The following is a 23,314-nucleotide window of genomic DNA, read 5'->3' on the forward strand; positions in this document are numbered from 1 at the left end:
ATGCATTTTACAGTGTTATCGATAATTTAAAGAGTTAGCAGACGGGGAAGAAAAATAGGACTGGCTTTTCACTCCCACACAAATCCTCATTTATTTCTGCTACTAACTGAGAGCAATTTCTGGACTGGTCGGCCACTTTGACACCAGTGAAAAACACCAATTAACAGGATCTGGTGACACAAGTGCAGCGCCAAGCAGACAGGGTCCAAATACAGATCATTGCTCTGGCCGGGGATAGTGATATGATGATAGGCCTGTATCCCACACACACACCTGACTAATTGGCTTTCAACAGAGCAATAAAACCTGTGGGAGACATAAAAGGTGTTTTGGTTTAAGAGATCAGATAACTTGGACCGAATTAAATGTCAGACAGGTAAAAGACAGGTAACATGGTTAAATCATTTATTAAAAAACAAGTTTAAGGGTATAAAAAGTCATGTGATGCAAATGGTGATTTGTACAGATATAATTGGGCTACCTGTAGGTTAAAAAATGATAAAACTGAATGATAGAGAGCAGCACAGTACAACGGCAGCCGACTACAAGCCTGAAACATGAACCGGGAGAGAATCAGCATTACTTCTTGTGAAACAACAATAAATTATGCAAACTTACAAAAACTTAACAAAAACATTGACTTTTTTTGCTCTGCAGCTGGAATTGTTTGGCAAAAACAAGCTGTTCAGCTCATTCAAACAATGACAATTTTTTTTAAAAGTTGTTAGGATATTTTTGTGTCTATATATATATATATATATATATATATTTTAATGTTAGTTAGGTGTCTAACATCCATGAATTGCTCGACAGGAAAGATTTTCTTGCTGCAAATAAGATGATAAGATTGATATCTCTCTCATGTCTGTGTGCTAATTAGCTAGTGATCAGCATAGCAGGAGAGTTTATCGAAACCAAAGAATTCATCATTCACCTCCATCTTTTCTTCCTTCCATTCGTCCATCCCTTTCATTTTATCACCCCTGTAATTGTCCCCTTAGCTACAATAATGCTACATATTGTGGCAGCATCTGGCCCTGGAGAGCACATCCGTCTGCAAATATGTTTCAGAGGTCAAAAGCACGGCAATAACAAATATACAAACACGGAAATGAAAACATTCCAGTTGTTTCATTGACCTTGCTGAGTTAAGCTGTGCCCATGACAGAACACTAATGCATGCCAGCTGCCAGCAAAACAAAAAAAAGAAAAAATGAGAAAAAAGAGATAGAGTAGCCTAAATATGAGGTCAGGCAGGAATTTAATTGAAGTCAAACACAGTCAAGGTAACTGAAGTGAAAATTGTTTCTCTCACTTCAAGGTGAGGTAGTCTGAAAAAGTAGTTTTATTTTCCATTTACCCAACGGCTCATTAGTTTCTGTGTTGGTGTACGCTTTTGCAAATGACATCATGTCCATTACTCCCGTTGCTCCCACTGTGAGCTCTCTGTGCGGCTCCACCCAGCCGCGCTCGCAGCTATTTAGTTAATTACTATACTTTGTACTGTAAACTCTTGCAGATTCCTTGGACTATATTTTGCACATTCCTGTACAAAACTGTACAGCTCTTCATTTTAAAAAGTTATATTGTCCATCTTTTTATTGTCAATTTCTTTTATTTCATTTATGTTTCTTGACTGTTTATTTTGTATTATCTCTTGCTATGTTTTTTTTCCAGTCAAATAAGTGTGAACTTTTCATGCTGCAAGGACAAAGCGCAATATTTTGACAAAGGAGAACCTAAATTCACCCCGTTACAGTAGGTTTAGGATACAAAAACTCTATGGTAAAGGTTAGGTTAAGGAAGGATTGTGGTTTAGGTTAAAGATAGAAAAAAGTAAACACCTCTTATCTCTTTGTCACTAGTTTACCAAGACCTGCATCTCCCTATTTCTAACCAAGAGCTTTGTTTTAAACCTAAACATTTCCACAAGAGCATTAAGGTTGAGGATATAATTGGGAAAACAAATCAAAGAAGTTGTCAGTGAATGTTTTGCCGACACATTTGGTATAAACAATTTGCGACTTTGCAGATATAGTAAATTTAATAAAAACCTCATTATATTGATAAAAACATAATCTGGGAAGCATTAAGTTTGTTGCAAAACATGTTTGCTGTTGCAAATTAGTAGTATACAGTATGAAGATCATGGTTAGGAAAATACACATGTATAACTATAAGCCTCAGTTACAAATTGGTGGCATGGAGTTTGAAAGACAGTGTTTACAAGGCATGGGGTGGGGTGTGTGTGTGTGTGTGTGTGCATGTGTGTGTGCGTGTGTGTGTGTGTGTGTGTGTGTGTGTGTGTGGGGGGGGGTTGAGCTTATTAGATAAAATAAAAAATATAAAAAAAAGTCAGGATATCTCAGCCTGCTTCTGTCTTGATACTTTATTCATCACTGTAACATAAAAACCATATATGTGAGCATTATTATTTAAAACTTGTGTTCTTTATTTATGCAGATGTTACAAAAAAAACTCTCATGCTCACTGAAACTCCAAAGACCTGTCTGAACTCCGCACATCTCTGCTCCTTCACTGATGTTTTAAAAATCTCATGGGACACCAGATTTGAGATGGCAGCTCAGCTTGAGCTCCATTCATATAACATAAACACATCTTACCAGGTTTCTCATATTCTGGTGGTGCTTGTTTTGTTTAGAAAGGGCTATAATTATATTTGGCTTTTTTTTGGATTTTCTTTAATCCCCACAGAGAATAAAAGACACAGAGGACACGCTGGTAAAAAAAAGGAACATTCACAATATATCTAATTTTAGTTAATATGTAGACAGCAAATGACAAAAATAATACGTATAATCACCACTTATCTTTTGACAAAAAGTACATTTCAATAACCTGCAATACATGCAGCATTTGAATGTTATTTTACCACCAATAAAAAAGGAGTGTGTTAGTACAAACAACTTTCATCATAACAACCTCAGTGTTATATTACATTCTATGTAACTCAAAACACACCCAAAGTTACACATTTCACAAGGACACTTTACCTGAAAATGGAAAAAAAGGAAAGTGCTTCACAACACAAAAAAACAATATTGTTAGACATGCACACGGGAAATAAAAGTTTCATTATAAGAAAGCACTTGAGGCATTTCAGAAAACGGCAACAAGTCAGGAGGAAAAAAGGTACAAACTAGCAAGGTCAGACTCTCAAAATCTCAACTCTCAACTCCAAAACAGACAATAATTATTTTTGACAGATAAAAGAAGGAAAAACAGCCAAAAATAATGAAAGCATTTTAAATGTTGAGGAATACTGAAATTCACATCTTTGTTCCGCAGACCTCCAGACAGAGATGTTTCAATCAGGTTTTTTAAAGCCAGCTCTGCTTTAATTTGCTTTTAAACTTTGCATTATACAACAAGCGAACAATCAGAGCTCATTCCATTTCCGAACAGCTGAGTACAAGCAATGTTGTTTTCCATTTGCATATATACAGCGAGGTACAAAGAGAAGAGTCTGCTTCACGTTTGAGAGGATGGATGAAACCATTTCCAAACAAACTTGAAATGAGGCCAATCAGTTCAAGTTGTAAATGTAAAAAAAAAGAGCCAGAATCAGAAATTAACAAGAATTCAGGGCTAACAAATGTTATTTAAGGAATAATTTGGTAAATTAATTTGCTTTTTGGCATTATAGTTAATTGAGAATAGAAATTAAGTTATAGCTAGTTATCTCAGCTTCGCACAAAGACTGTCAAAATAAAGCTCACTAACTTTACAAGTTAGATCTTGTTTGTTTAATCAGTACAAAAACCTAAAAGTAAAACATCAATTCACTGATTTCATGGGGAGTTATAAAGAGACAAAGTGAAACCAGAACTTCCAGGTTCTGTTCCAAAAGTAAGAAAAGCTCATTCAAAAGTCCATTGACATTTGTAACAATTATAATAACTAAGAATGCAGCTTTGGAACAGAGGTGGTGTGGCTCGCTTCATATGTTTGGATGACGGTAGTTTTCTGTTTTGTTGGCAGACTGAACACTTTTTTTAGATAGCAAAGATTGCAACTAAAGAGTTGGGAAAATGACTTTAGAAGAGAGCATTGGTGAGTTTTACGGATACAGAATGACCAAGTTTTACCAGTACCAAGTACCCACAATGAAAACTATAACTCCCACGATTTTTTGTAGTTTTCTCTGTTCTCACAAAGTAATCGTTGTTAAAATCACAAAGGCCTTAACTTCTTATACTGTAGTACCTGCTGTATTGGGTGCAGATTTGTTTTAGAATATGCAAAGTAAACTCCAGGAACACGCCTCATTTTCCCCCCAGAAAGACCAATGTAAGAAGTGCTAAATGAGAGATTGAATTGAGTTACAGAAGTTAGTGAAGCAGAGGCTAGCTCTTTCTGGAGTTTCAGCTGGTTGCCTGTCAACAGCTCAGAGCAGCTTGTTTTTACACTTTGGTTTTTATATTTATTAAAAAAAATGAGATATTTGTTAATTAATCAGCTTTAGAGGTGCTTGTAGGTGGATTTTGTTACCTTTGGACATTGCCAGGCTAGCTGTTTCCCCCTGAATCCAGTCTTTGTGCTAAGCTAAGCTAAGCAGCTGCTGGCTGTACGGCACATAGGAGTGGTATAATCAAACTTGTCATCCAACTACCGGACAGCGATTAAGTGTTTTTTTTCTTCCAAAAAGTGTTCCTTTAAAGTTAAAACAAATCTTCTTGAAAAAAAGTATATTTTGCCTCCCACTATGCTCACACTTTCATTCATAGTGTTCCTAATTCACAGCTAATGTGTCTCCAGTCCTCTTCCTGCAAGCGACAGATGATTCATGGGAGCCTATATAAGGGCGTATTTTCCATAATATCTCTGGGTATTCTTCCAGTGTGTTCTGGCTGAGAACAATGAAGCGTTTGTTGATGAGAAAAATAACCAAGAGCACAGACTGAAGCAGTAGAAAATGTTGGCAACACAGGATCTGCAGCAGAAAAACAATGCAGCTCACATACCACTGCATCAACAAAAAATAAAAGCAACCGTTATTTAAAAAAAACTCATTAAAAGAAGGATGGAAGATGAACAGAAAGAAACTCTTCCAGTTGTGAGTAAACAATTTCAAACAAATTACACAATGCACCATAACACACCTCAAAAAGATGGGACGACTAAACAACTTAAAATCTTGGTGTGAAGCGCTTTACAATTAACAGTGGATATACTGTACAGCAGAGGTAAAACTGATTGGTGGAGAGCTGCCAGATGATTGCACAATCACAGGATGAGTGGAAATGTATAAAAGATGTACATTAATCATGTAACATGCATGGCATACTGTATCAATTCAGTATCAAGACACTGAGAGGCCCAGATCTTATCTTCAGGCTTCCTTAACAGGAGAAATAATACCGTAAGCGTTTCTGCTTTACTTACATCGTGTGGTTGATATACTTTGATCTGCAGACGCTCGCAGTGCCGGGATACTGCATACCTCTCGAGCACGTGTTGTCCCACAGGAAATCTGACCCCTGACCCCGCCTGTGTTACGGTCATCTCCTACACGCCAAGCTACACCATGCGGAATTTAAAATAGGGAGTTTTTACATTTTGCTGATGCTCTTGTCAGCTAGGCGGACTTACAATGAGTTTAGAGTTGTAGGTCATTCTTTGTAAGTTTTGGGATGCCTTACTCTGTATGGAAAACAGAGAGGGATCAGATTTTCTATTCCTGTTCCTCAAGCCAAACATGTTTTGTTTTCCAAACATGCAGCTGACACACGAGAACCCAGAAAGCAGGGTTTGGGTTGTTTGCAGGTCAAAATATGTCTAGACATCTGGGTTAAAAGTGGAATAAATTTAAAATATTAGCTTTTTCTGTAGCTTTCAACTGTGTCACACAATCTACATTAGCTCAGATTTATAAGTTGACAGTTGCTGTTATGATTTCATCCATAGCACTTTTAGGACTTCCTATCAGTGTGCATGAAAGTTCATTCTTGGAAATAGTAGTTTGATGAAATTTTTTTTTTAAGAAAAACTAAATTATGCATTCAAATCAGATGCATTCAAATGTAATGACCTGAACCAGGAGACACGCACGCTGTGTTCAAAGACAAATGGGAAGATGTGTTCACACAGTGATACTGTACACAAAGAGGCACAAAGCTGGATGAGAATATGAGCGAGAGAGAGAGAGAGCCTCTTTCTCCGTCTCTATACAATGGACTGCAGAGTATATTGCAGGCACAAAATGATAATAGAATACAATTAACTTCAAATGGTTTCACTGCACACATAAATCTCTCCCTCTGCGGGGCCACTGATTTAACTCCTTCCGTAAGTATGGAGTTTCTTATTGCACATTGCTCTATGTGCTGTGATGCCCACATTGTCAATAGCACACTGTTAAAGAGTGTTAACTTATCTCTGCAGAATAAATTAGCAACCTATCCCGACATCAAGCCAAAAGATTTCACAGCATTATAAAAAGCTGACATCTTTAAGCTGTCTGAGTTTACACACAGCTTAACAACCAAGCATAATGATATAAAAAGCTGATTTACATCTACAACTCTGGTTCACCTTGGAGTTTGACTGAAATCCTTTCTTTTTTGCTGTCTCCTTTTTTCAACCTTTTGGTCTCCTTTTTTGACCTTGTTTGTTGAAGCTTTTTTAGACGGCGCAGAGTAAATTGAAAATTGCCTTCAATGATCCCTCAGTCAGAGACAAAGGCCTGAATGATACTTGTTATAGATTAATTACAGCCTGACAGAAGAAGATAGACGCGCAGAAGAAACAGAGTAGGCAAGCTCGTCAAGCATCCATGGCAACGTGACCCGTCTCGACAGCAGCTGAGCTCTACAGTCCTGAAAAACACTTTAATTCTGCAGGCCTGCAGACATGTGAGCTGCTGAGGTCACAGAAAGTGAACAGATGGTTGTCACTTCTTTCTGTTGTTTTCTCCTCTTTTTTTTTAAATTAGTCTACAAGCCATCCTTTGCTAAACTCACAGAGCAGCGAATGGATCGATTAGTCAATAAAGAGTGGCGTGCTGTGCACTTTCTTCAGCTCTCAAATTCAGAGGAAAAAGACTTAAGAAGCAAGAGATATGTTTTTGCTGTCCAGGTTGACCGGCAGTCTGTCTGATTGAGTGGCCTTCAAAAAAAACAAAAAAAAAAACAACAAAAAACAGCACTTCCTGGATATTAGCCATCCAGGACAAGCAGCCATCAACTAACCTTTTTAAAATGGATATGAAGTGGAATTTGTGCCAAAATTGATGTTTGTGCACATCAGGGAACACACTTTCGGTCAGTGTAGAGGCCCAGCTGGTCCCCAGATGACGACAATGATGATAATGACGATGATGGTGTAGTATTTCCATGTCGGTTCAGCCAGGGTCACGACAGCTGCCAAAGTGGGTTGAAGAACTTGATGGCATGAGTTTTGGCCCACTTGGTGAACACAGACTTTTCGGTGATGAAGCGGTGCCCACCGTAGGGGGCGCTCTCATGGAGCAGATATTCTGCACACTCGTCCCGGCTGCCCGCCTCGTAGTAGTGATAGGGAACCTTTCTGTAACCCTCCGTCCTAAAGAGGAAAGGAAGGAAGGAAAGAATGAGAGAGAGAGAGAGAGAGAGAGAGAGAGAGAGAGAGAGAGACCAAAACATAATTTCATTTCTTTCAGGTCATATTTTGTAATTATTATATTATAAACTGTGTATGTTCCTGTGCATCGCCTGAAATAAAGAGTGCCTCTGCTAACTTTAGAAGAAATGTATTCATTTGACATTGGCACTACATCATACAGGAAAGGCATGTATTTAATGAGTGCAGTGATTGTTTAAAATGTCATCCAGTAAGTGCATGAGTGATAATGAGATGAGATGTGACAGGATTTATCTGATTCAGCTGAGCAAGTAATTGGCTGATCGATTACATTTAATCAGATCAGCGCAGATTTAATCAGAGCAGTGCGTCACAATGAAAGTTAAAAAGTAGAGTTGGGCTGCAATTATATCATCATGTTGTTGTTACAAATTTCTGTTGTTTCTAATTAATTATTCCAAGCAAGCTGCAAACAAAATTGCTTTACTAAAGTTTTAGTTTTACACGTATGAAGGATGTTGTTGATCATATCACCCCGCCCTTGTTAAAAGTTAAATAATACTGTATTTATAACATATAAATGCGTTGTAAAGTAGCACAGGTGTTTGTCATTCCAAACCAGGTCTACAAAACACGAAAAAATTTAATTTACCCCGATTGTGCAATTTCAGTTTTCAAGTGCTTCTATTATTGGAATTCACACTGTTTATGTAGGTACATAAATAATATATATTAAATATAATAATATACTGTTTTAATATGGTTTTGCTTGTGAGACCAAATTTAGGGCTGGTACATTTTCAGCACAGTTTGGGAAAAATTCCAGTCATCAAATTCCAGCTTTAAAAACTATTATCTGAAATAATAGGCACACTAAATTATTAACCTGAAGATCCTTCAGGACAGCATCAGTAGTTTGAACGGAGGCTGCCCCGGGCAATTTTCTCCACTCGGCAGGTTTCCCTTATTTAAAAAAAAACAGGAGCTGCTGTTGGCGGCAAATTTATTCAGTAAATACTATTATCATTTTCTAAAATATCATGACAACATTTTATTCCCATTCTGAGCCAAAGTAAATCTGAAAACATCCAGAACTAGAAAGACATTCGAAGAGTGCAGATGTCCGCCAAGGCCAATCTGCTCCAAAATGTAATGGGTTCTTCCTTGGCCCGTGCTACACCCTTCCACCAAGTTTAATGAAAATCGGGCAAGTAGTTCTTCCATAATCCTGCTGACAAACACACAAACAAACCAAACCGACAACATAACCTCCTTGGCAGAGAGTAATGTACAGTAGTAGAGAAGTTAAGCCATTCGGACCTGAATTTCATGACGGGTCACCCTGTTTACAGTTTGCATCTTCAAACCATTAAAAGCAGTAGAATAGATTCATTGTGCACTCTGAAGATGGTTTCCAGTAGCGAGTGACAGCTTTATGAGAAGATGACGTGTAACAATATCATTGGGAGAATGAACACAGACTGAAGAGAAACAGCCATCACATCAGCCAGCCAGGGGGTTCACAGCGAGAACGCAACTATGGCTGTCTGCCAGCTTACAGTAATACACAGCCCAATCACTGCCTCTCTTCTCTCTGTGTCACACAGTGGTGCACACCAACGTTAACAAATAAACTCAATTTCACCCTCTCTGCAGCACCTGTTGGAGCTCTAGTGCACATATCTGCAGAGGTCAATTCTGACTAGAGCTGTGAACATCGTCACACAAAACATCTCTTCTTGTTGTTGTGCTGGAGCAGTTGGCTGCCAACAGCACTTTGTGTGACAATAAATTGTCCATTCAGGATCTCAGTGGAACACAATATCTTCCTGTCTCATGCAGGAAGGAAGGAAACAAGTGAGAGACAGGCAGGTAGAGAACACTGCCACTTAACTGCCTCACTGAATCATAAAATCCTCGGTGCTGGTTGAATTATCACTCCTCTCTGCCATGTGTCTGGGGCTGTTTATATTTCAACTCCCGCTGTGCACGGGGAACATGAAGAGGATAAAAGGCAGGATTTTCACTGCGTATTAGGTGAAAGTGTTTGATTCGGGGGATAGAGAGAGCTCAGGTTGAGCTGCGAGAGCGCAGTGAAGACGTAGGGAGAGAGAATGCGAGTCAATCAAGACTGAGATGACTTGACACCAAGCAGCCATGCCCAGAGCAACATCATATTGTTTGTCATCCCTCCTATGGCCTCGCAGCCAGACAGTAATCACTCACCCAAGAGTCAGAGAGAAGAATACAGGCCGATATACAAATAAAACTTTAAGCAGCGAAGGAATTGGGTGCTGCAGCCCAGCCACCCGCAGCATCGGAGACTCTGTAGCCTGCTGGGTATTCTAGGCAGGAAAACATAATGGTATTCACGTCACAAAGAATCCAATATGGATTTCAGCATAGAAATTCAGCCATTAAATCCAAACTGTGGAACTGAAAATGTATTCCAACAAGGCAGTCTGCGATTATGGAAGGCTGCGATTGGCTGGCGCTGCTGTGAATGTGAATATAGTTTTCAAAGTTTTTGTCGGAACTTGAGCATTTTTCATCCAAGTATGGAGGGTGATAGTTTGTGTCTTACTTGCAATAGGTGTCATTTATCATCCCGTAGATATGGATCTCTTTGCACATGTCCATGGCGAGGATGAGCGTGAACCAGCCAGTGCTGAGGTAGGACCCTGACTGGATCCTGCGAACACACAAAGACAACTCTTTTACTCTAATATTCATTTGCATAAAAAGACATTTTGCTTCAAAACAAAAACATCTATAGAGATTCCAGGACGCCATTTCTCTGACCTTTGTACTGTACTTTGCTTTTCTATGCTTGTAATGCAGCTGACCTAAAAATGTAATTCTATTAGCTGTTTGTATTGTAGGTTACTCTGAATCAGAGCCTCAGCTAGGAATCAAACATGTAAATGCATCTGCAGCACAGCCCCCAGGTACATAACCATATGTCTGTCTTCCTATTCATTTCACAAGTAATTTCTCTAATGTTAAAGACCCATTTACTTCTGTGTACATAAATAGTTAAAGAGGTTGTAAAATTCATACTTCAGTATATATACTTTATTGGGTTGTTGAACAGCTCATCATCACAACAGCAGCACACACGTCGTGCTCTGTGAAAGCAGGCACCCCGTGGACCTATCAATAACAACATGAATAATCTTTTCATCAGCATCATACTTGTGGTGTTATGACCTCTCAAAGTAAAAAAAAAGGAAGCTTTGATAATTTTCTAACACACAACACACAGTCGAGGTGCATCATTTTGAGTAAGTGGGTCATAGAGTGTACACCCGCATGGCAGGGGGCTCCGCGCTCCCAGAGGGGGCCCTGCCTTTCAGCAATGCAGAATACTACAAGTAGCTGTAGACCTTGTATAAATTAAACTGAGTGCACAGCATGATGCTGATAATGATGGGGGGGGGGAGGGGATTGCAGCATCACCACAGTGTGACACAGTATCAGCACAGAGATTATAGAGGACCACAGGGTCATATAAATGGTTATAAAGCATCTACTCATTGATATCTGACTGGAGAATAAATACAGGAAATAATAAAAAATAATTGCAAATCAATATATTGATGAAGTTATTCTTTGAAATTTAAAACGGGCAATCAAAAGGAGAATTATCAAAATGATTTACAAATCAATATATAAATCCACCAATAGGTCAAATAAAAAGGATTTATAAAGAAAACAACATAAATCAATCAATACATACTAGGGTTGTCAAACGATTACATTTTCTTAATCGCGATTAATCACATGTTTTATCACATGATTAAAATTCTATTATTTTGCATTTCAGAACTGTTTTCAAGTACATATTAACAATGGAAAGCAATTCTTACCAGTGTATCTTGATTGGGAATCAAATGAATGCAAAGAAAATGACTTTATGAACTTGATTTTAAGATTTGTATTTGTTTATTATATATTTAATCTAGTCACACATTTGAATCTAGAGTCAATATTAGGGTTGGGTATTGTTTGGTTTGGATACCGGTGCTAAAGCAGTACTTTTAAAACGGTACCGGTGCCTTAACGGTGCCTGAACCGATACTTTTTAAGAAAGTTAAAAAAAAGAAGGGTACTAAACAGTTGGCGACATTAAAGAATGGCTTGTTTATTGCTAAGGCCATATCGTCAAAATTAAATGTTTAATAATAATGTAATCACTTTAACAATAACTTATTTCACTAGTAAATAGCTGTTGAATGACAAAAACAACCACCAGATGGGAAAAGGGCATTTAACAACAAGCAATGTTTCTGTTTCCTGTAACATCTGTTTCAGAGCATCAGAGAGAAGTGCAGGCATATCAGTGGCACCAGAATGAGGCACCGAAATCCGCGTTGCTATTCCTGCAGCAGCAGGATGTGTTACGAGGAAGTATGGCAAAATAGTAGCCTGTTAGGCACGACGCAAAGCCGAGTGAAGTGAAAATAAATTAATAAATGGCAGCATGCGATTAATACAATTAAAAAAAGTTAACGCATCATGCTCTGCCCTTAATCGCATTGCGATTAACGCGTTAATGCTGACAGCCCTAATACATAAATCAAATTACAAATTAATACCCAAACACAATAATTTACAGTTAGAAAAAAATATATCTTTATTCACAAACTTAATTCAAATTACATATTTAACAGGTCATTGAAAAGAGTAATTCCTTTTACCATTTATTTCTCCATTTACCCTCTGCTTATTATTTTTCCTTTCTCTTAGCATTTACTAATGGATTAATTTACTAACGTGTAAACTCTTTAAATAATTCCTATTTGTATTGTCCCAATGGATATCAGTTACTAGAATGCTTTACAACCTTTATATTCCATGACTCTATGGTGCTCCACAAGAGAGAACCAAGATGAAAAAAATAACAAAGTGGTCCACAGGAACGGCAAATTAAAGAATAAAAAACCAGAAGAAATTGACATACTTCCTAAAATAACATGGATGTTGAGAACAGCAAATCCTGTATGCCATGATGCATCCGGTCAGAGTTAGAGCACCAGGAGGAATGCTGCCTTATTGTTTAAGTGCCTTGGACAGCTCCAGCATCCCTGGCTGCTCCAGGATCAGCACCTTGGACAGCGCTCAACACAAACTCCAACTGTTTCTCAACATTTGTGGCGTGTGATCCATAAAAAAAATCGAAGGAATGTCTATTTGTTCCCCCTCATCATTCCAATGCATCATTTACCAGCAGTGACCAATTCAACCAAATAACAAATAAATCATTTTCAGCTATAAAATCATTCAGTAATTCACAGGAAAACAAGACTAAGTCTTCAGCAATGCTAGGAGCTCTGTGAGGTTGTACAGCTGATTTTAGCTAAATGCTAATGTCAGCAAGTTAACATGCTCACAAGGACAATGCTAACATGTTGATGTTTAGAAGATATAATGTTCACCATGGTCACTGTCTTAGTTTAGTGTGTTAGCATGCTAACATTAGGCTGGCATGGGAATGTCATTAGATTTGATTTCATTTATTGGGATCTCCATTAGCTGGGGCCGTAGCCACAGCTATTCTTCCTGGAGTCCACCCACAACTTGTGCAGCTATACATTGCCATGCATCATTACATCAAAAACAACCACTAAAAAACAACATTCAATACTTCACTAATAATATGACCAAGCAAATGCACACAGTGAACCCTCAATGATACTAACAGCATTCATTGAATATCATCCAATACAGAGTTCTGCTCATTCAGGAGATGTTCTTTAAGTAATACTTTGAATTGAGGTTTTCTATTTTCTTGAATGACATGACTAGGCATTGCATTCCAATTAATCATGGCTCTATATATTGTCATGTTTATTAGAACTAAGACCAAGTTGCTGATACAACACTCTCGGCTGTTTAGTCACAAAAAAAATTCTGGTAAAGTTGAGCAATGAGGCAGTTAATCTGTTCCTTACACTTAACCAAGCTTGATCTGAGTGGGCACCTTAGTAAACAGCGTGCAGCCTTATTCTGAGCAATTTGCAATGTCTTCATAGTTGATATGGCAGCACCTGACCAAACCCCTGAACAGTAGTCCAAATGGGATAGGACAATCATTTTAATGACATTTCCCATTACATTTTTATTGAGAAAATCTCCTTATCACTGAAAGACCTCTACTCAGTTTTTCACCACCCCATCAATGTGTTGAGAGCAGGATAATTTATTGTCTACTATAACCCCAAGAAGCTTGGTCCTTTGTACCTGTTCAACTGTCTTACCTTCAACACATACATTTAATTTAGGTTCACTAAACAACTTTTTTTTTGTTCCAAATACAATGCTTGTGGTTTTAGATACATTAAGAACTAATTGATTATTTGTTACCCATTCCAATGCTGACTGCAATTCCTTATTCAAAACACTAGTAAGCCTTTCAGCTGGTAGATGCCGCCATGTATATTGTTGAGTCGTCAGCATACATCGCCATTTTTGCATCTATTAAGGTTAAAGGTAATTCATTGGTAAATATAGAATAAAGTAATGGCCCCAAACAGCTTCCTTGCGGAATTCCACAGCTTACTGATTTTACCTCTGAAAAACTCCCATTAAAGTACACCGTCTGTGTCCTATTTGCTAGATAGCTTTCTAGCCAAAGTATTGCACTTGAATCAAAACCATAACATTTTAGTTTTTTTAATAACAAATTGTGATCAATGATATCAAAAGCCGCAGTGAAATTCAACAGCACAGCCCCTACTAATTGCTCATTTTCTATCTCTCTGTGCCAGTCGTCTGACATTTGAGTAAGGGCTGTGCCTGTTGAATGTCCAACTCTGTAGGCATGTTGATAATCTGTATATATGAAATATGAAAAATAACATTGTATTTGTTCATAAGCAATTTTCTCCATGATTTTACTTAAAGCCGGCAGCAGGCTAATTGGTCGACTGTTTGGGCCACTAAATGGTACAGTTGCATTCTTCGATAAAGGAATGATTTTAGCAGTTTTCCATGTTGTTGGAAAGATTTTTTTTTCTAAACTCATATTCAACACATGGCTAACTGGAATGGCAATCAAGTTTGCCACCAATTTCAAAAGTTTTGTATCCATATTATCCACACCAGATGATTTGTCTTTACAACTAAGAAGCAACTTTTCCACATATCTCACATCAACTTTAATAAATTCAAAAGTACATTGTTTTCCTATCATAATTTGATCTCTAATCAAGGTATATGATTGTATGTTAGTTGTTTGGCACATTTTCTCCTAAGTTTTTCCACTTTGTTGTTAAAATAGTTATTGAGGTGATTAGCAATATCCACAGGCTTGGTAAGAAATTGTCCTTCTGATTCAAGAAAAGATAGGGTAGATTTGAATTTACTGCCCATCATCTCATTAAGAATATTCCACATTTTCTTACTATCATGCTTTGCATTCCCAATTGCATTTTCATAATACATCTTCTTTTTATTTTTATTTAAATTAGTCACATCATTTCTTAGCTTGCGGTAAACTTGCCAATCCGATTCATAGTTGGAGTTATTTGCCATTTTCTTTGCTTGATCTCTTTGTGCCATACAATCCTTCAATTCCTAATGTATTCCTAATTCCTAATCCCTCAATGTAAAATATAACTTCATATCACTGAGAAACATCCCATCTACATTTCTCATTACGTCAGTCACTTAACACTTTGATGGAGAAGACATGTAATTTCCTTGTCTCTTGTCATTGCTGCCAGTTTTTCAAATGATATACAAATAATGAATTATGATTACGAGCAATTATAGACATAGACCTTATTAAAGCAGGAAAGGAGATGGTGGGAGTGGCTGATGAGATGGAATGAGATAAGAAAAACTAATTTGCATTACAGAGCTGTGTCCAAAATGTATTAAAGATATTACATTTTTACCTTTCAATATTTTTGATTTGGTTTGATTTATTTATGGGTCTACAAACATTTTTTTTAATAACGTGGGATGATTCAAACATGGTCTTAAAATTGTTAAAAAAACAACAGATATATAAACATACAACATTACACAATAGAAATCTTTAAAACCCAATAAAAAGTATTATAGCACCCCAGTGAGGCCTTTACAAATGGATAAGAGGCCTCTCAGAGAATTTTTTCTAGTTCTTAACTACATTTCAACTCATATTTCGTTTAGACACTTAGTGTTACAGTATCAAATTACGCCAAGTGGAGACATTTTTTGATGATTCGTTTTAATGCCCCAAAATTTTGTTTTATTATAAGAAGACCATAGTGTAGACGCTGCATTCATAATTCATTCTTTGGCTTGCAGAGACCTCCTTATTATATTTTCCAGAGTCCATATTATGCTAACACATGCATCATTAAATGCAAGGAGGTCAAATTTTAACACGGGAGAAACATTTACACAGTGTAGATTGCACCACTGAGCAGGTGGAGGCTGCAGTGTCTTGTCCAAGGACAGTTTGACGTGACACTACGCTGCTGAGAGACAAATCTCTTCTGGGGATCGAACCTATGAACTTTCTGATAATGGACAGTCACTCCAGCCACATGAACACTGTGCTTACCAGTGCTGGTTTCTGTTGCTTTCCTTAATAAGTAAGTCTCTTATCTTTGGCGCTCAGTAATAATTGCTGTGGTGTTACTGCCCTGCACTCTTTAGAGATCAGTCAAACAGTGTGAATAATACTCTTGAAGCCTGTGTCCCTGGCGATCAAGTTGATGAAGTCTGAGTTTCTGTAAGTGGTGCTCTTATCATTGTCAGTTCAGCTGTTTTTCTTCTGCTTATTACAAATTAACCTCTGTTGCTGCTGATTAACAAGTAAAATGTGTTATGCATCCCTGTACAGCTGAGGATTTGTTCTTAAGACCAAACTAAGTGTGATTATCACAGAAACTGAAAAGGATTCATGAGCTAGATTCTGGTTGAATCATTTGGCTACAGGACCTTAGACTGAATTTTAGAAAACATAAATCCAAGTGGCCCCACCCCACTCAATGCAGATAATTATGACCAGATAACAAAAAACTGTCAAATATATTTTATTAATTTAGATTTTTAGCCATGCTAGTGCCATGGCTCTAGAGATGGTCACGGTTGGTCACCCACTGAAATATCTCAATAAATATCGGATATCGGAACATTTTGTAAAGACGTTCACGGTACCCAGAGGCTGAATCTGGCTTGTTTGTATTTTTTTTTTCTCCACGACAGTCCTAGGCAGTGCTAAACCCCGATAGTGGAAATGGCGAGAGAGGAGACGTGCCGGATGTTTCTCCTGTCAGGCTTTATCCCAGAAATGTGCATCCATTAAGCCAGACTAATGATCCCCTGACTTTTCCTGTAGTGCCACCATGAGGTGCACATTTGTGATTTTGAATGAAATATCTCAACAACTATTGGTAAAATTACCATGGACTTTGATACACACATTTACGTACCTGTCAGGAAGAATTGCAATAACTTGACTCCTTAACTTTTTATCTTTCGCAATCATCACCAAATACCTGCAAACAGGACTTTAAATTAACTTTTGTGATCACCAGTCAACATGGCTAGTAGATTTTCAAAGTTACTAGCTATCAGATTTTCCACTAGCTACATGTTTTTTTTTCATATGTCATACATTTTTTTCCTTACTAACATACTTTCCATTTCAACTCCTCTAGTTTGTTTTGCACCGTTCTGTTCGTCTTCTCCGTGTCAGCGTAGCTTGTTATCGATACCACACACGCTAGGCACATAGCCAATGGTTGTCTGACACGTCAAAACATAGTGTTCATGGGAAATGTAGGATTAGTACTACAAGCAGTGTTGCCAAATAAAGACAACGTTTCCAAGCCAAACGCACAGAAAACTGCCCAGATCTCTTGGCAGAAAACAGACCGATCTGGCAACAATGACTTGTCGCATCGTTTCTGCAGCCTGCCGATTTAAACAGACGCTGTGTGATTTGCTTTATTCATCACCAGCCAAATTGGCTAGTAACTTTACAATGTTAATTTTAGTTAATTAGTTAGTTATTTTAGTTAATTTTTACCCACATTTGGCTGGTTGGCGGGTGTCAATTTAAAGCCATGCCTGCAAAACTTATAACATTCTCATGAGACCTTGGCTGTACTTTGTAGTTTAGTGATAATTAGCAATTAGCAAATATGGCGACTGTGAGGAGTAGGAGATAGGGTTAGGATATGAAGGCAGACTCTAAATACTATTCTTTGCGAGAGACACACACACACACACACACACACACACACACACACACACAGCCAAATTCAGTGAGCGTAAATGGCAGAATCTAACCGGAATTTATTTAGAAACCGATAAGCAAACTAAACTAAAGTTTGAATCATCCTTACTGTAAAATGTGGCTTTAAGGCCCCAAGTGCACAATGTAGTTTAGCTATTAGTTTGGAAGGCCCAACAAACTCTCTGGCACACACTGACGGCAGAGCTGTGGTGAGGTGAAATTACAAAAAAAAAGCATTTTGTTGTAATAAGGGAGTGGAGGAGCACAGTAGGGAAATAGCACATTATCAGTGATACACAGCTCGGCAGCTCTCAGCCGTCAGAGCTGTCAACACATCATCATTACCCTGCATTATTCATTAGCCATTTGCCACTCAAGCAGCAGACACACAGAAATACAGGCACACACACACATACATTCACAAACATACACCACATCCCCAGTCGAGTGCTGAATGTCCTGGAGCAAAAAAAGCTTGCTGAAATGAATAAAGGGGTGGGATCTGCTGACCTGATAACTAACATTTCAAAGCAGATGTGTGGAAGTGGAGATGCAGAGAGAACGACTGATTTCAACAGACAACGTGTTTACCTTTGACAATCATAATGGCACAACTTTGCAGAGAGGATGTTGTTATTGCGTGGCCAATTTAAAAGAGAGATAAAGCCTGGTGTGAAGCTGCTTTGGCAGGCGACAAATAACATCCAGAGCCAGAGGACAGAGAAAATGCAATTTGCTTGTTTTGTTAAAGCAGAGAAACACAGCCTTTTACTCAAAGACGGCAAACAAAAGGTGTCATGAGGTCTGGCTCGATACTGCCTGGCTTTTTACAGAGTCTCCTTTAGTCCCCACTGCCACAGCTTTCTTGAAAAATGAAACATAATAAATTATGTTTGGGCAACAAAAATGAGAAAACACGTAAAAAGCTCTGTTAAATCCTTCTTTTTCTGTCTCTATATCCAACACAAACCTGAGTTAAGTGAAGCAGGAGTGATTGGGACTGACATGCTGGGACGCTGCAGCGCTACCAGCACTGGGAAATTAAGGGTGTTTGAGAAATAAAGTTCGACACTCTGAGCAGGGTCTAAGTAAATAATCCCTGAAGTCTGACTGAGCTGGAGCTTGTTGTGCTTTACCTGCCGAGCGCCAGAGGCTAAGGAGCTGCGAAGATCAGCGTGAGTGTCCTCTACCTCCGACTCTGTTCAATAACTCGCACTTGACATTCACAGCAGGCAATCTGTCCATATGAGCGAGAAAATCCAAAGTGACAACCAGTTTAGTCGAACCGTGCTTTATACATGCCTCTGCAGCTGCACAAATGTGATATGACACTTGTCAAAAACACATAGGGGGATATAACTCAACTCTATTGTGAGAAGTTGATTCACACTTTGGAAAGAAATCACTTTGACTGTAAAAAGTTCTTATTGACTGCAAGTCAAACAAAAGTTGATATTATACAATATGAGACAAATGCAAATATAAACATAATTAGACACCTGTGTTTGTAGGAGTACCTGGTCGCATAATATGAATGTCTCAACAATTAAAAACTAAAATAGGCCATAAATCATGGATTTAAAGTAGTTTCACATCTTGGAAAATGCACTCATTTGGTTTGGCTTGCCGAGAGTTAGATGAAAAGATCGATGCTGCTCTCATGTTTATATTCTAAATTATGAAGCTACAGCCTGCTTAGCTTAGCACAAATGACTGGAAACAGGGGGAAACAGCTAGCCTGGCTGTGTCTAACAGTAAAAAAAATTTGCCTATCAGCATTTTGAATTTTGAATCCCCCGTTTCTAGACATTATGCTAGATCGATGTATTTAATTTATTCATTTATTTAAACTTTATTTAGCCAGGAAGTCTCTTGAAATACATTATCTCTTTTACAATAGAGACCTGGCCAAAATGTCAGCCGTAAGATAGAGGTATCACATAGTCACATAAGTCACACACTATATAAAAACAAATTCAAATTTCAACTAAATGTAGACTTAACCCATTGTTCTTTGGAGCAGTACAATGGTTTTTATTCTTTAAATGATGCAAAGCACTTTGCAACAGTTTTTGAAGTGCTATATAAATAAAGTTACATTAATAAAAGTGTGCCCAGAAGCAGGATCAGCGCAGTCTGTTCTTTTCAGCCAGGTCAGTGTGTGCTTTGATATGGAGAAACCAGAGCCCTCCCACACATCCTTCCTTTATCAAGTCACTTCAGACACAATCTGTAGAGAGTATTTCATCAAACTTCTTCTTCTTCTTCTTCTCCTAGAGGAGGAGGGTAGGCATTATATGAACCATCTATGTCCCTTAATCTCTTTTTCTCGCACCTATTCTGCTTCAAAGAAATTGCCAGTCTAGCCGAGCTTAATACTGTATACTATAATAATTAGGGGTGTGAATCTTCATTTGTCTCACGATTCGATTATCCTGTTAACAATTTTAATCGAATCGATTCAATATCCCGATGCACCACGATGCATCACCTCATCACAAATGGTTTTCATCAACAAATTCAAGAATGAACTTCCCTTTTTATTGTATCTGCTCTTAAAAAAGACACTTCCTGAGTGTAGTGGCGTCTGAACACAACAGACAAAAGGCAAAAACAAAAAGTGACTGGAAAATCAACAAGTAACATCAGTAGGCAATAATCGATTATGGTCTGTCACTGCATCGGTGCAGAATCACCTAGGTCCGCATCGCGATGCATAAATGTAATGATTCATTTCAACACCCCTAATAATAGTATTTCCTTTGTATCCTTTGTATATATATTCACTTAGTATAGTGCCTATGTCAAGGGCAACGGCAGGAGTTCCTAGCTTCAGTTGAATATAGTTGATGGTACTTGCTTCTCAAGTACCATCAAACCGTTGCATTCTAAAGAAGGGCTTTTTCATAAGATGTTTTTAAATGTATCCTCTCTCCAGAGCCATGAACAGCAGACTCGCCTCCTGTTCTTCATCCAGATATATGAATCGTTTTTCCTGGCAAGATATAGGCTGATGCAAATTACTTTTCGTTATTATTTACTTCATACAACAACAGGCCGCGAGACAAGTCGTTGTGTTTGCCCATGGGCGAGTTCTGTGTAGAGGAACAACATAATGTGTCTTCCTATGTCTCTGAAGCAGCTGAGGAGCCTCTGGGACAACACAGACAAAATCCATAGCAGAGCCGCAAGGTAAAAACAAGGCTTTTTTTGTAATATTTTTCTTTTTACACAGACCACAGGACACAGCAATTTATTTTAATGATGGGAATGAGCGATGCAGCTGTGTAGGCTTGCTGAGGCGTTTCTTAATTCTGCCTGGAGGCAATATGAAGCATCGGGGGTGACCTCCACAACCTGCTTTATGAAAAAGACAATTTGCTTTCTTCAAGTCTAGTTTACTTTTGTACTAGTACACAACGGTAACCCTAAAAAAAAAAAAGATGCTTGTTGATGCAGAGAAGCTCCATTTTTTGTTTGGTTGTCAGGTCAGAAAGTAGCTCACTTTTCTTTTTTTTTGTGATCAATTTTTTTATTGGCACCTTTAGACATACAAAACAAATTACACAACGTGTGACCGGTAATAGCAAGTAGCTCGCTTTTAAGATGATTTCGTCTTTTTCTTTCTCTCCAATGACACTCTTGACTTGAAACTATGAACTCATCTCCCTTTAACCTACTTTACATTGTTTATACTGTATAAGTATGTTTTTAGCCATGGCAGTGTGGCTCTTAGGCAATTTAAATATTTCCAACAACTATTTGATAGAATGGCATTACATTTTGTGAATCCTACTGACTTCTTCCAAATGAAAACTCAAAAAAAACAATAAAGCAAGGTCAAGAGCATGCCAAACCAACAGGCGGATTTCTGTGGAACAAATAGCACACCAGTTCATTTTAATCCTCCCTTATTTTAAATGTTTCTCTGAATGTAGCAAGTTTGTGGCTCTAAGGTGGTTTTGCTGTTCGTTTGGTGAAGCTCAGACTTTTGCACTTGGTCAACTTCAACATGTTGAGGGAAGACTTTGCGCACAATAGAATCAGTTTAGCATTAAGTGAAAAATACTGGAAGCAGCATCTCAGTCCATGATTTAACTGGCCTTTTTAACTAGCTGATTCTCCACATGCAACATTTTGGGTTAATTTTGACACTTGACATGTGAAACTAAATTGTATTCTAGTTTAACCTTTTTCTATACAGGGAGTGTGTTTATCCACATAAACAGATGGTTGTTTTAAGTGGTGTAATGTAAACTGAGGCATTAAACAACAGCAAAGCAGATTGTATTATACGTTCTAACTCTACCAGTAGTTCTGTTGCACCAAGAGCAGGAAATACAATATACTAGTTTTAAACAGGCTTCTTTTTTTCTACAATTATAAAAGTCATTAAACTTAAACTGAAAGACTTGGCCCCTGAACAGCACATGCTATTTATAAGGAGATGAACAGATGCAAACAGTGTACCAATCAACCCAAGTGTGAGTCCTTAAACTAATGAAATCAGAACGAACAAAGGAAGAAGCTACACTAATGAACCAAGAAGACAAAGCCTCAACTGTTATAATAACAGGTGTGTTAAATAAATATTATTTTTAGCCTAATGATAGCAAGAGCAGCTTGTTGTTTTGAACAAACTTACATGATATTATGTTCAAAGTTCTCCTAACTTTTCTTTTTTACAAACTGTATCGATTGCTGCATTACAACTCTGTCAACTTCAAAATGAGTCTAGTGTGTCTCACGGTAAAGATATCTACTTCTATTTTCCTGGGACCTGGGATCATGTTTCCCCTGGAACACTATACAAAATGTCAGTGCCCATTTGTGACTGTACTGCTCAATGCCTATAAAAAATAAGGCTGGCAATATTTTGTATTTGTCTTTTACTCCACAAGAATCATGAAAAGACCAAGACCAGTTTGATTTGATCCTTTTAGTATCAGTATTGTCTATATAGTTAAATAGATACAGTATAGCCAGATATATATACAGTGGGGAGAACAAGTATTTGATACACTGACAATTTTGCAGGTTTTCCTACTTACAAAGCATGTAGAGGTCTGTAAAATTCTGTATAAAAGACACCTGTCCACACACTCAAACAAACAGACTCCAACCTCTCCACAATGGCCAAGACCAGAGAGCTGTGTAAGGACATCAGGGATAAAATTGTAGACCTGCACAAGGCTTGGATGGGCTACAGGACAATAGGCAAGCAGCTTGGTTAGAAGGCAACAACTGTTGGCACAATTATTAGAAAATGGAAGAAGTTCAAGAGGACGGTCAATCTCCCTCGGTCTGGGGCTCCATGCAAGATCTCACCTTGTGGGGCATCAATGATCATGAGGAAGATCAGAACTACATGGCAGGACCTGGTCAATGACCTGAAGAGAGCTGGGACCACAGTCTCAAAGAAAACCATTAGTAACACACTATGCCGTCATGGATTAAAATCCTGCAGCGCACGCAAGGTCCCCCTGCTCAAGC

The 23,314-nt window shown here is 38.1% G+C and overlaps 1 protein-coding gene across 1 annotated transcript in view; it reads right to left on the minus strand.

The window, feature by feature from the left end:
- Positions 1 to 6,463: 6,463 nt before the first annotated feature.
- Positions 6,464 to 23,314, minus strand: part of st6galnac3 (ST6 (alpha-N-acetyl-neuraminyl-2,3-beta-galactosyl-1,3)-N-acetylgalactosaminide alpha-2,6-sialyltransferase 3) — a 68,985-nt gene continuing 52,134 nt past the window's right edge. Inside the window, exons 4-5 of the mRNA XM_078264927.1 lie at positions 10,166 to 10,273; positions 6,464 to 7,563 (exon numbers count right to left, since the gene is read on the minus strand). Of these exons, the coding sequence (XP_078121053.1) occupies positions 7,374 to 7,563; positions 10,166 to 10,273 (298 nt within the window). The 3' untranslated portion in view covers positions 6,464 to 7,373. The remainder of the gene's footprint in view (positions 7,564 to 10,165; positions 10,274 to 23,314) is intronic.

Source organism: Sander vitreus, chromosome 12 (assembly GCF_031162955.1).
Source record: "Sander vitreus isolate 19-12246 chromosome 12, sanVit1, whole genome shotgun sequence".
Lineage (NCBI taxonomy): Eukaryota > Metazoa > Chordata > Actinopteri > Perciformes > Percidae > Sander > Sander vitreus.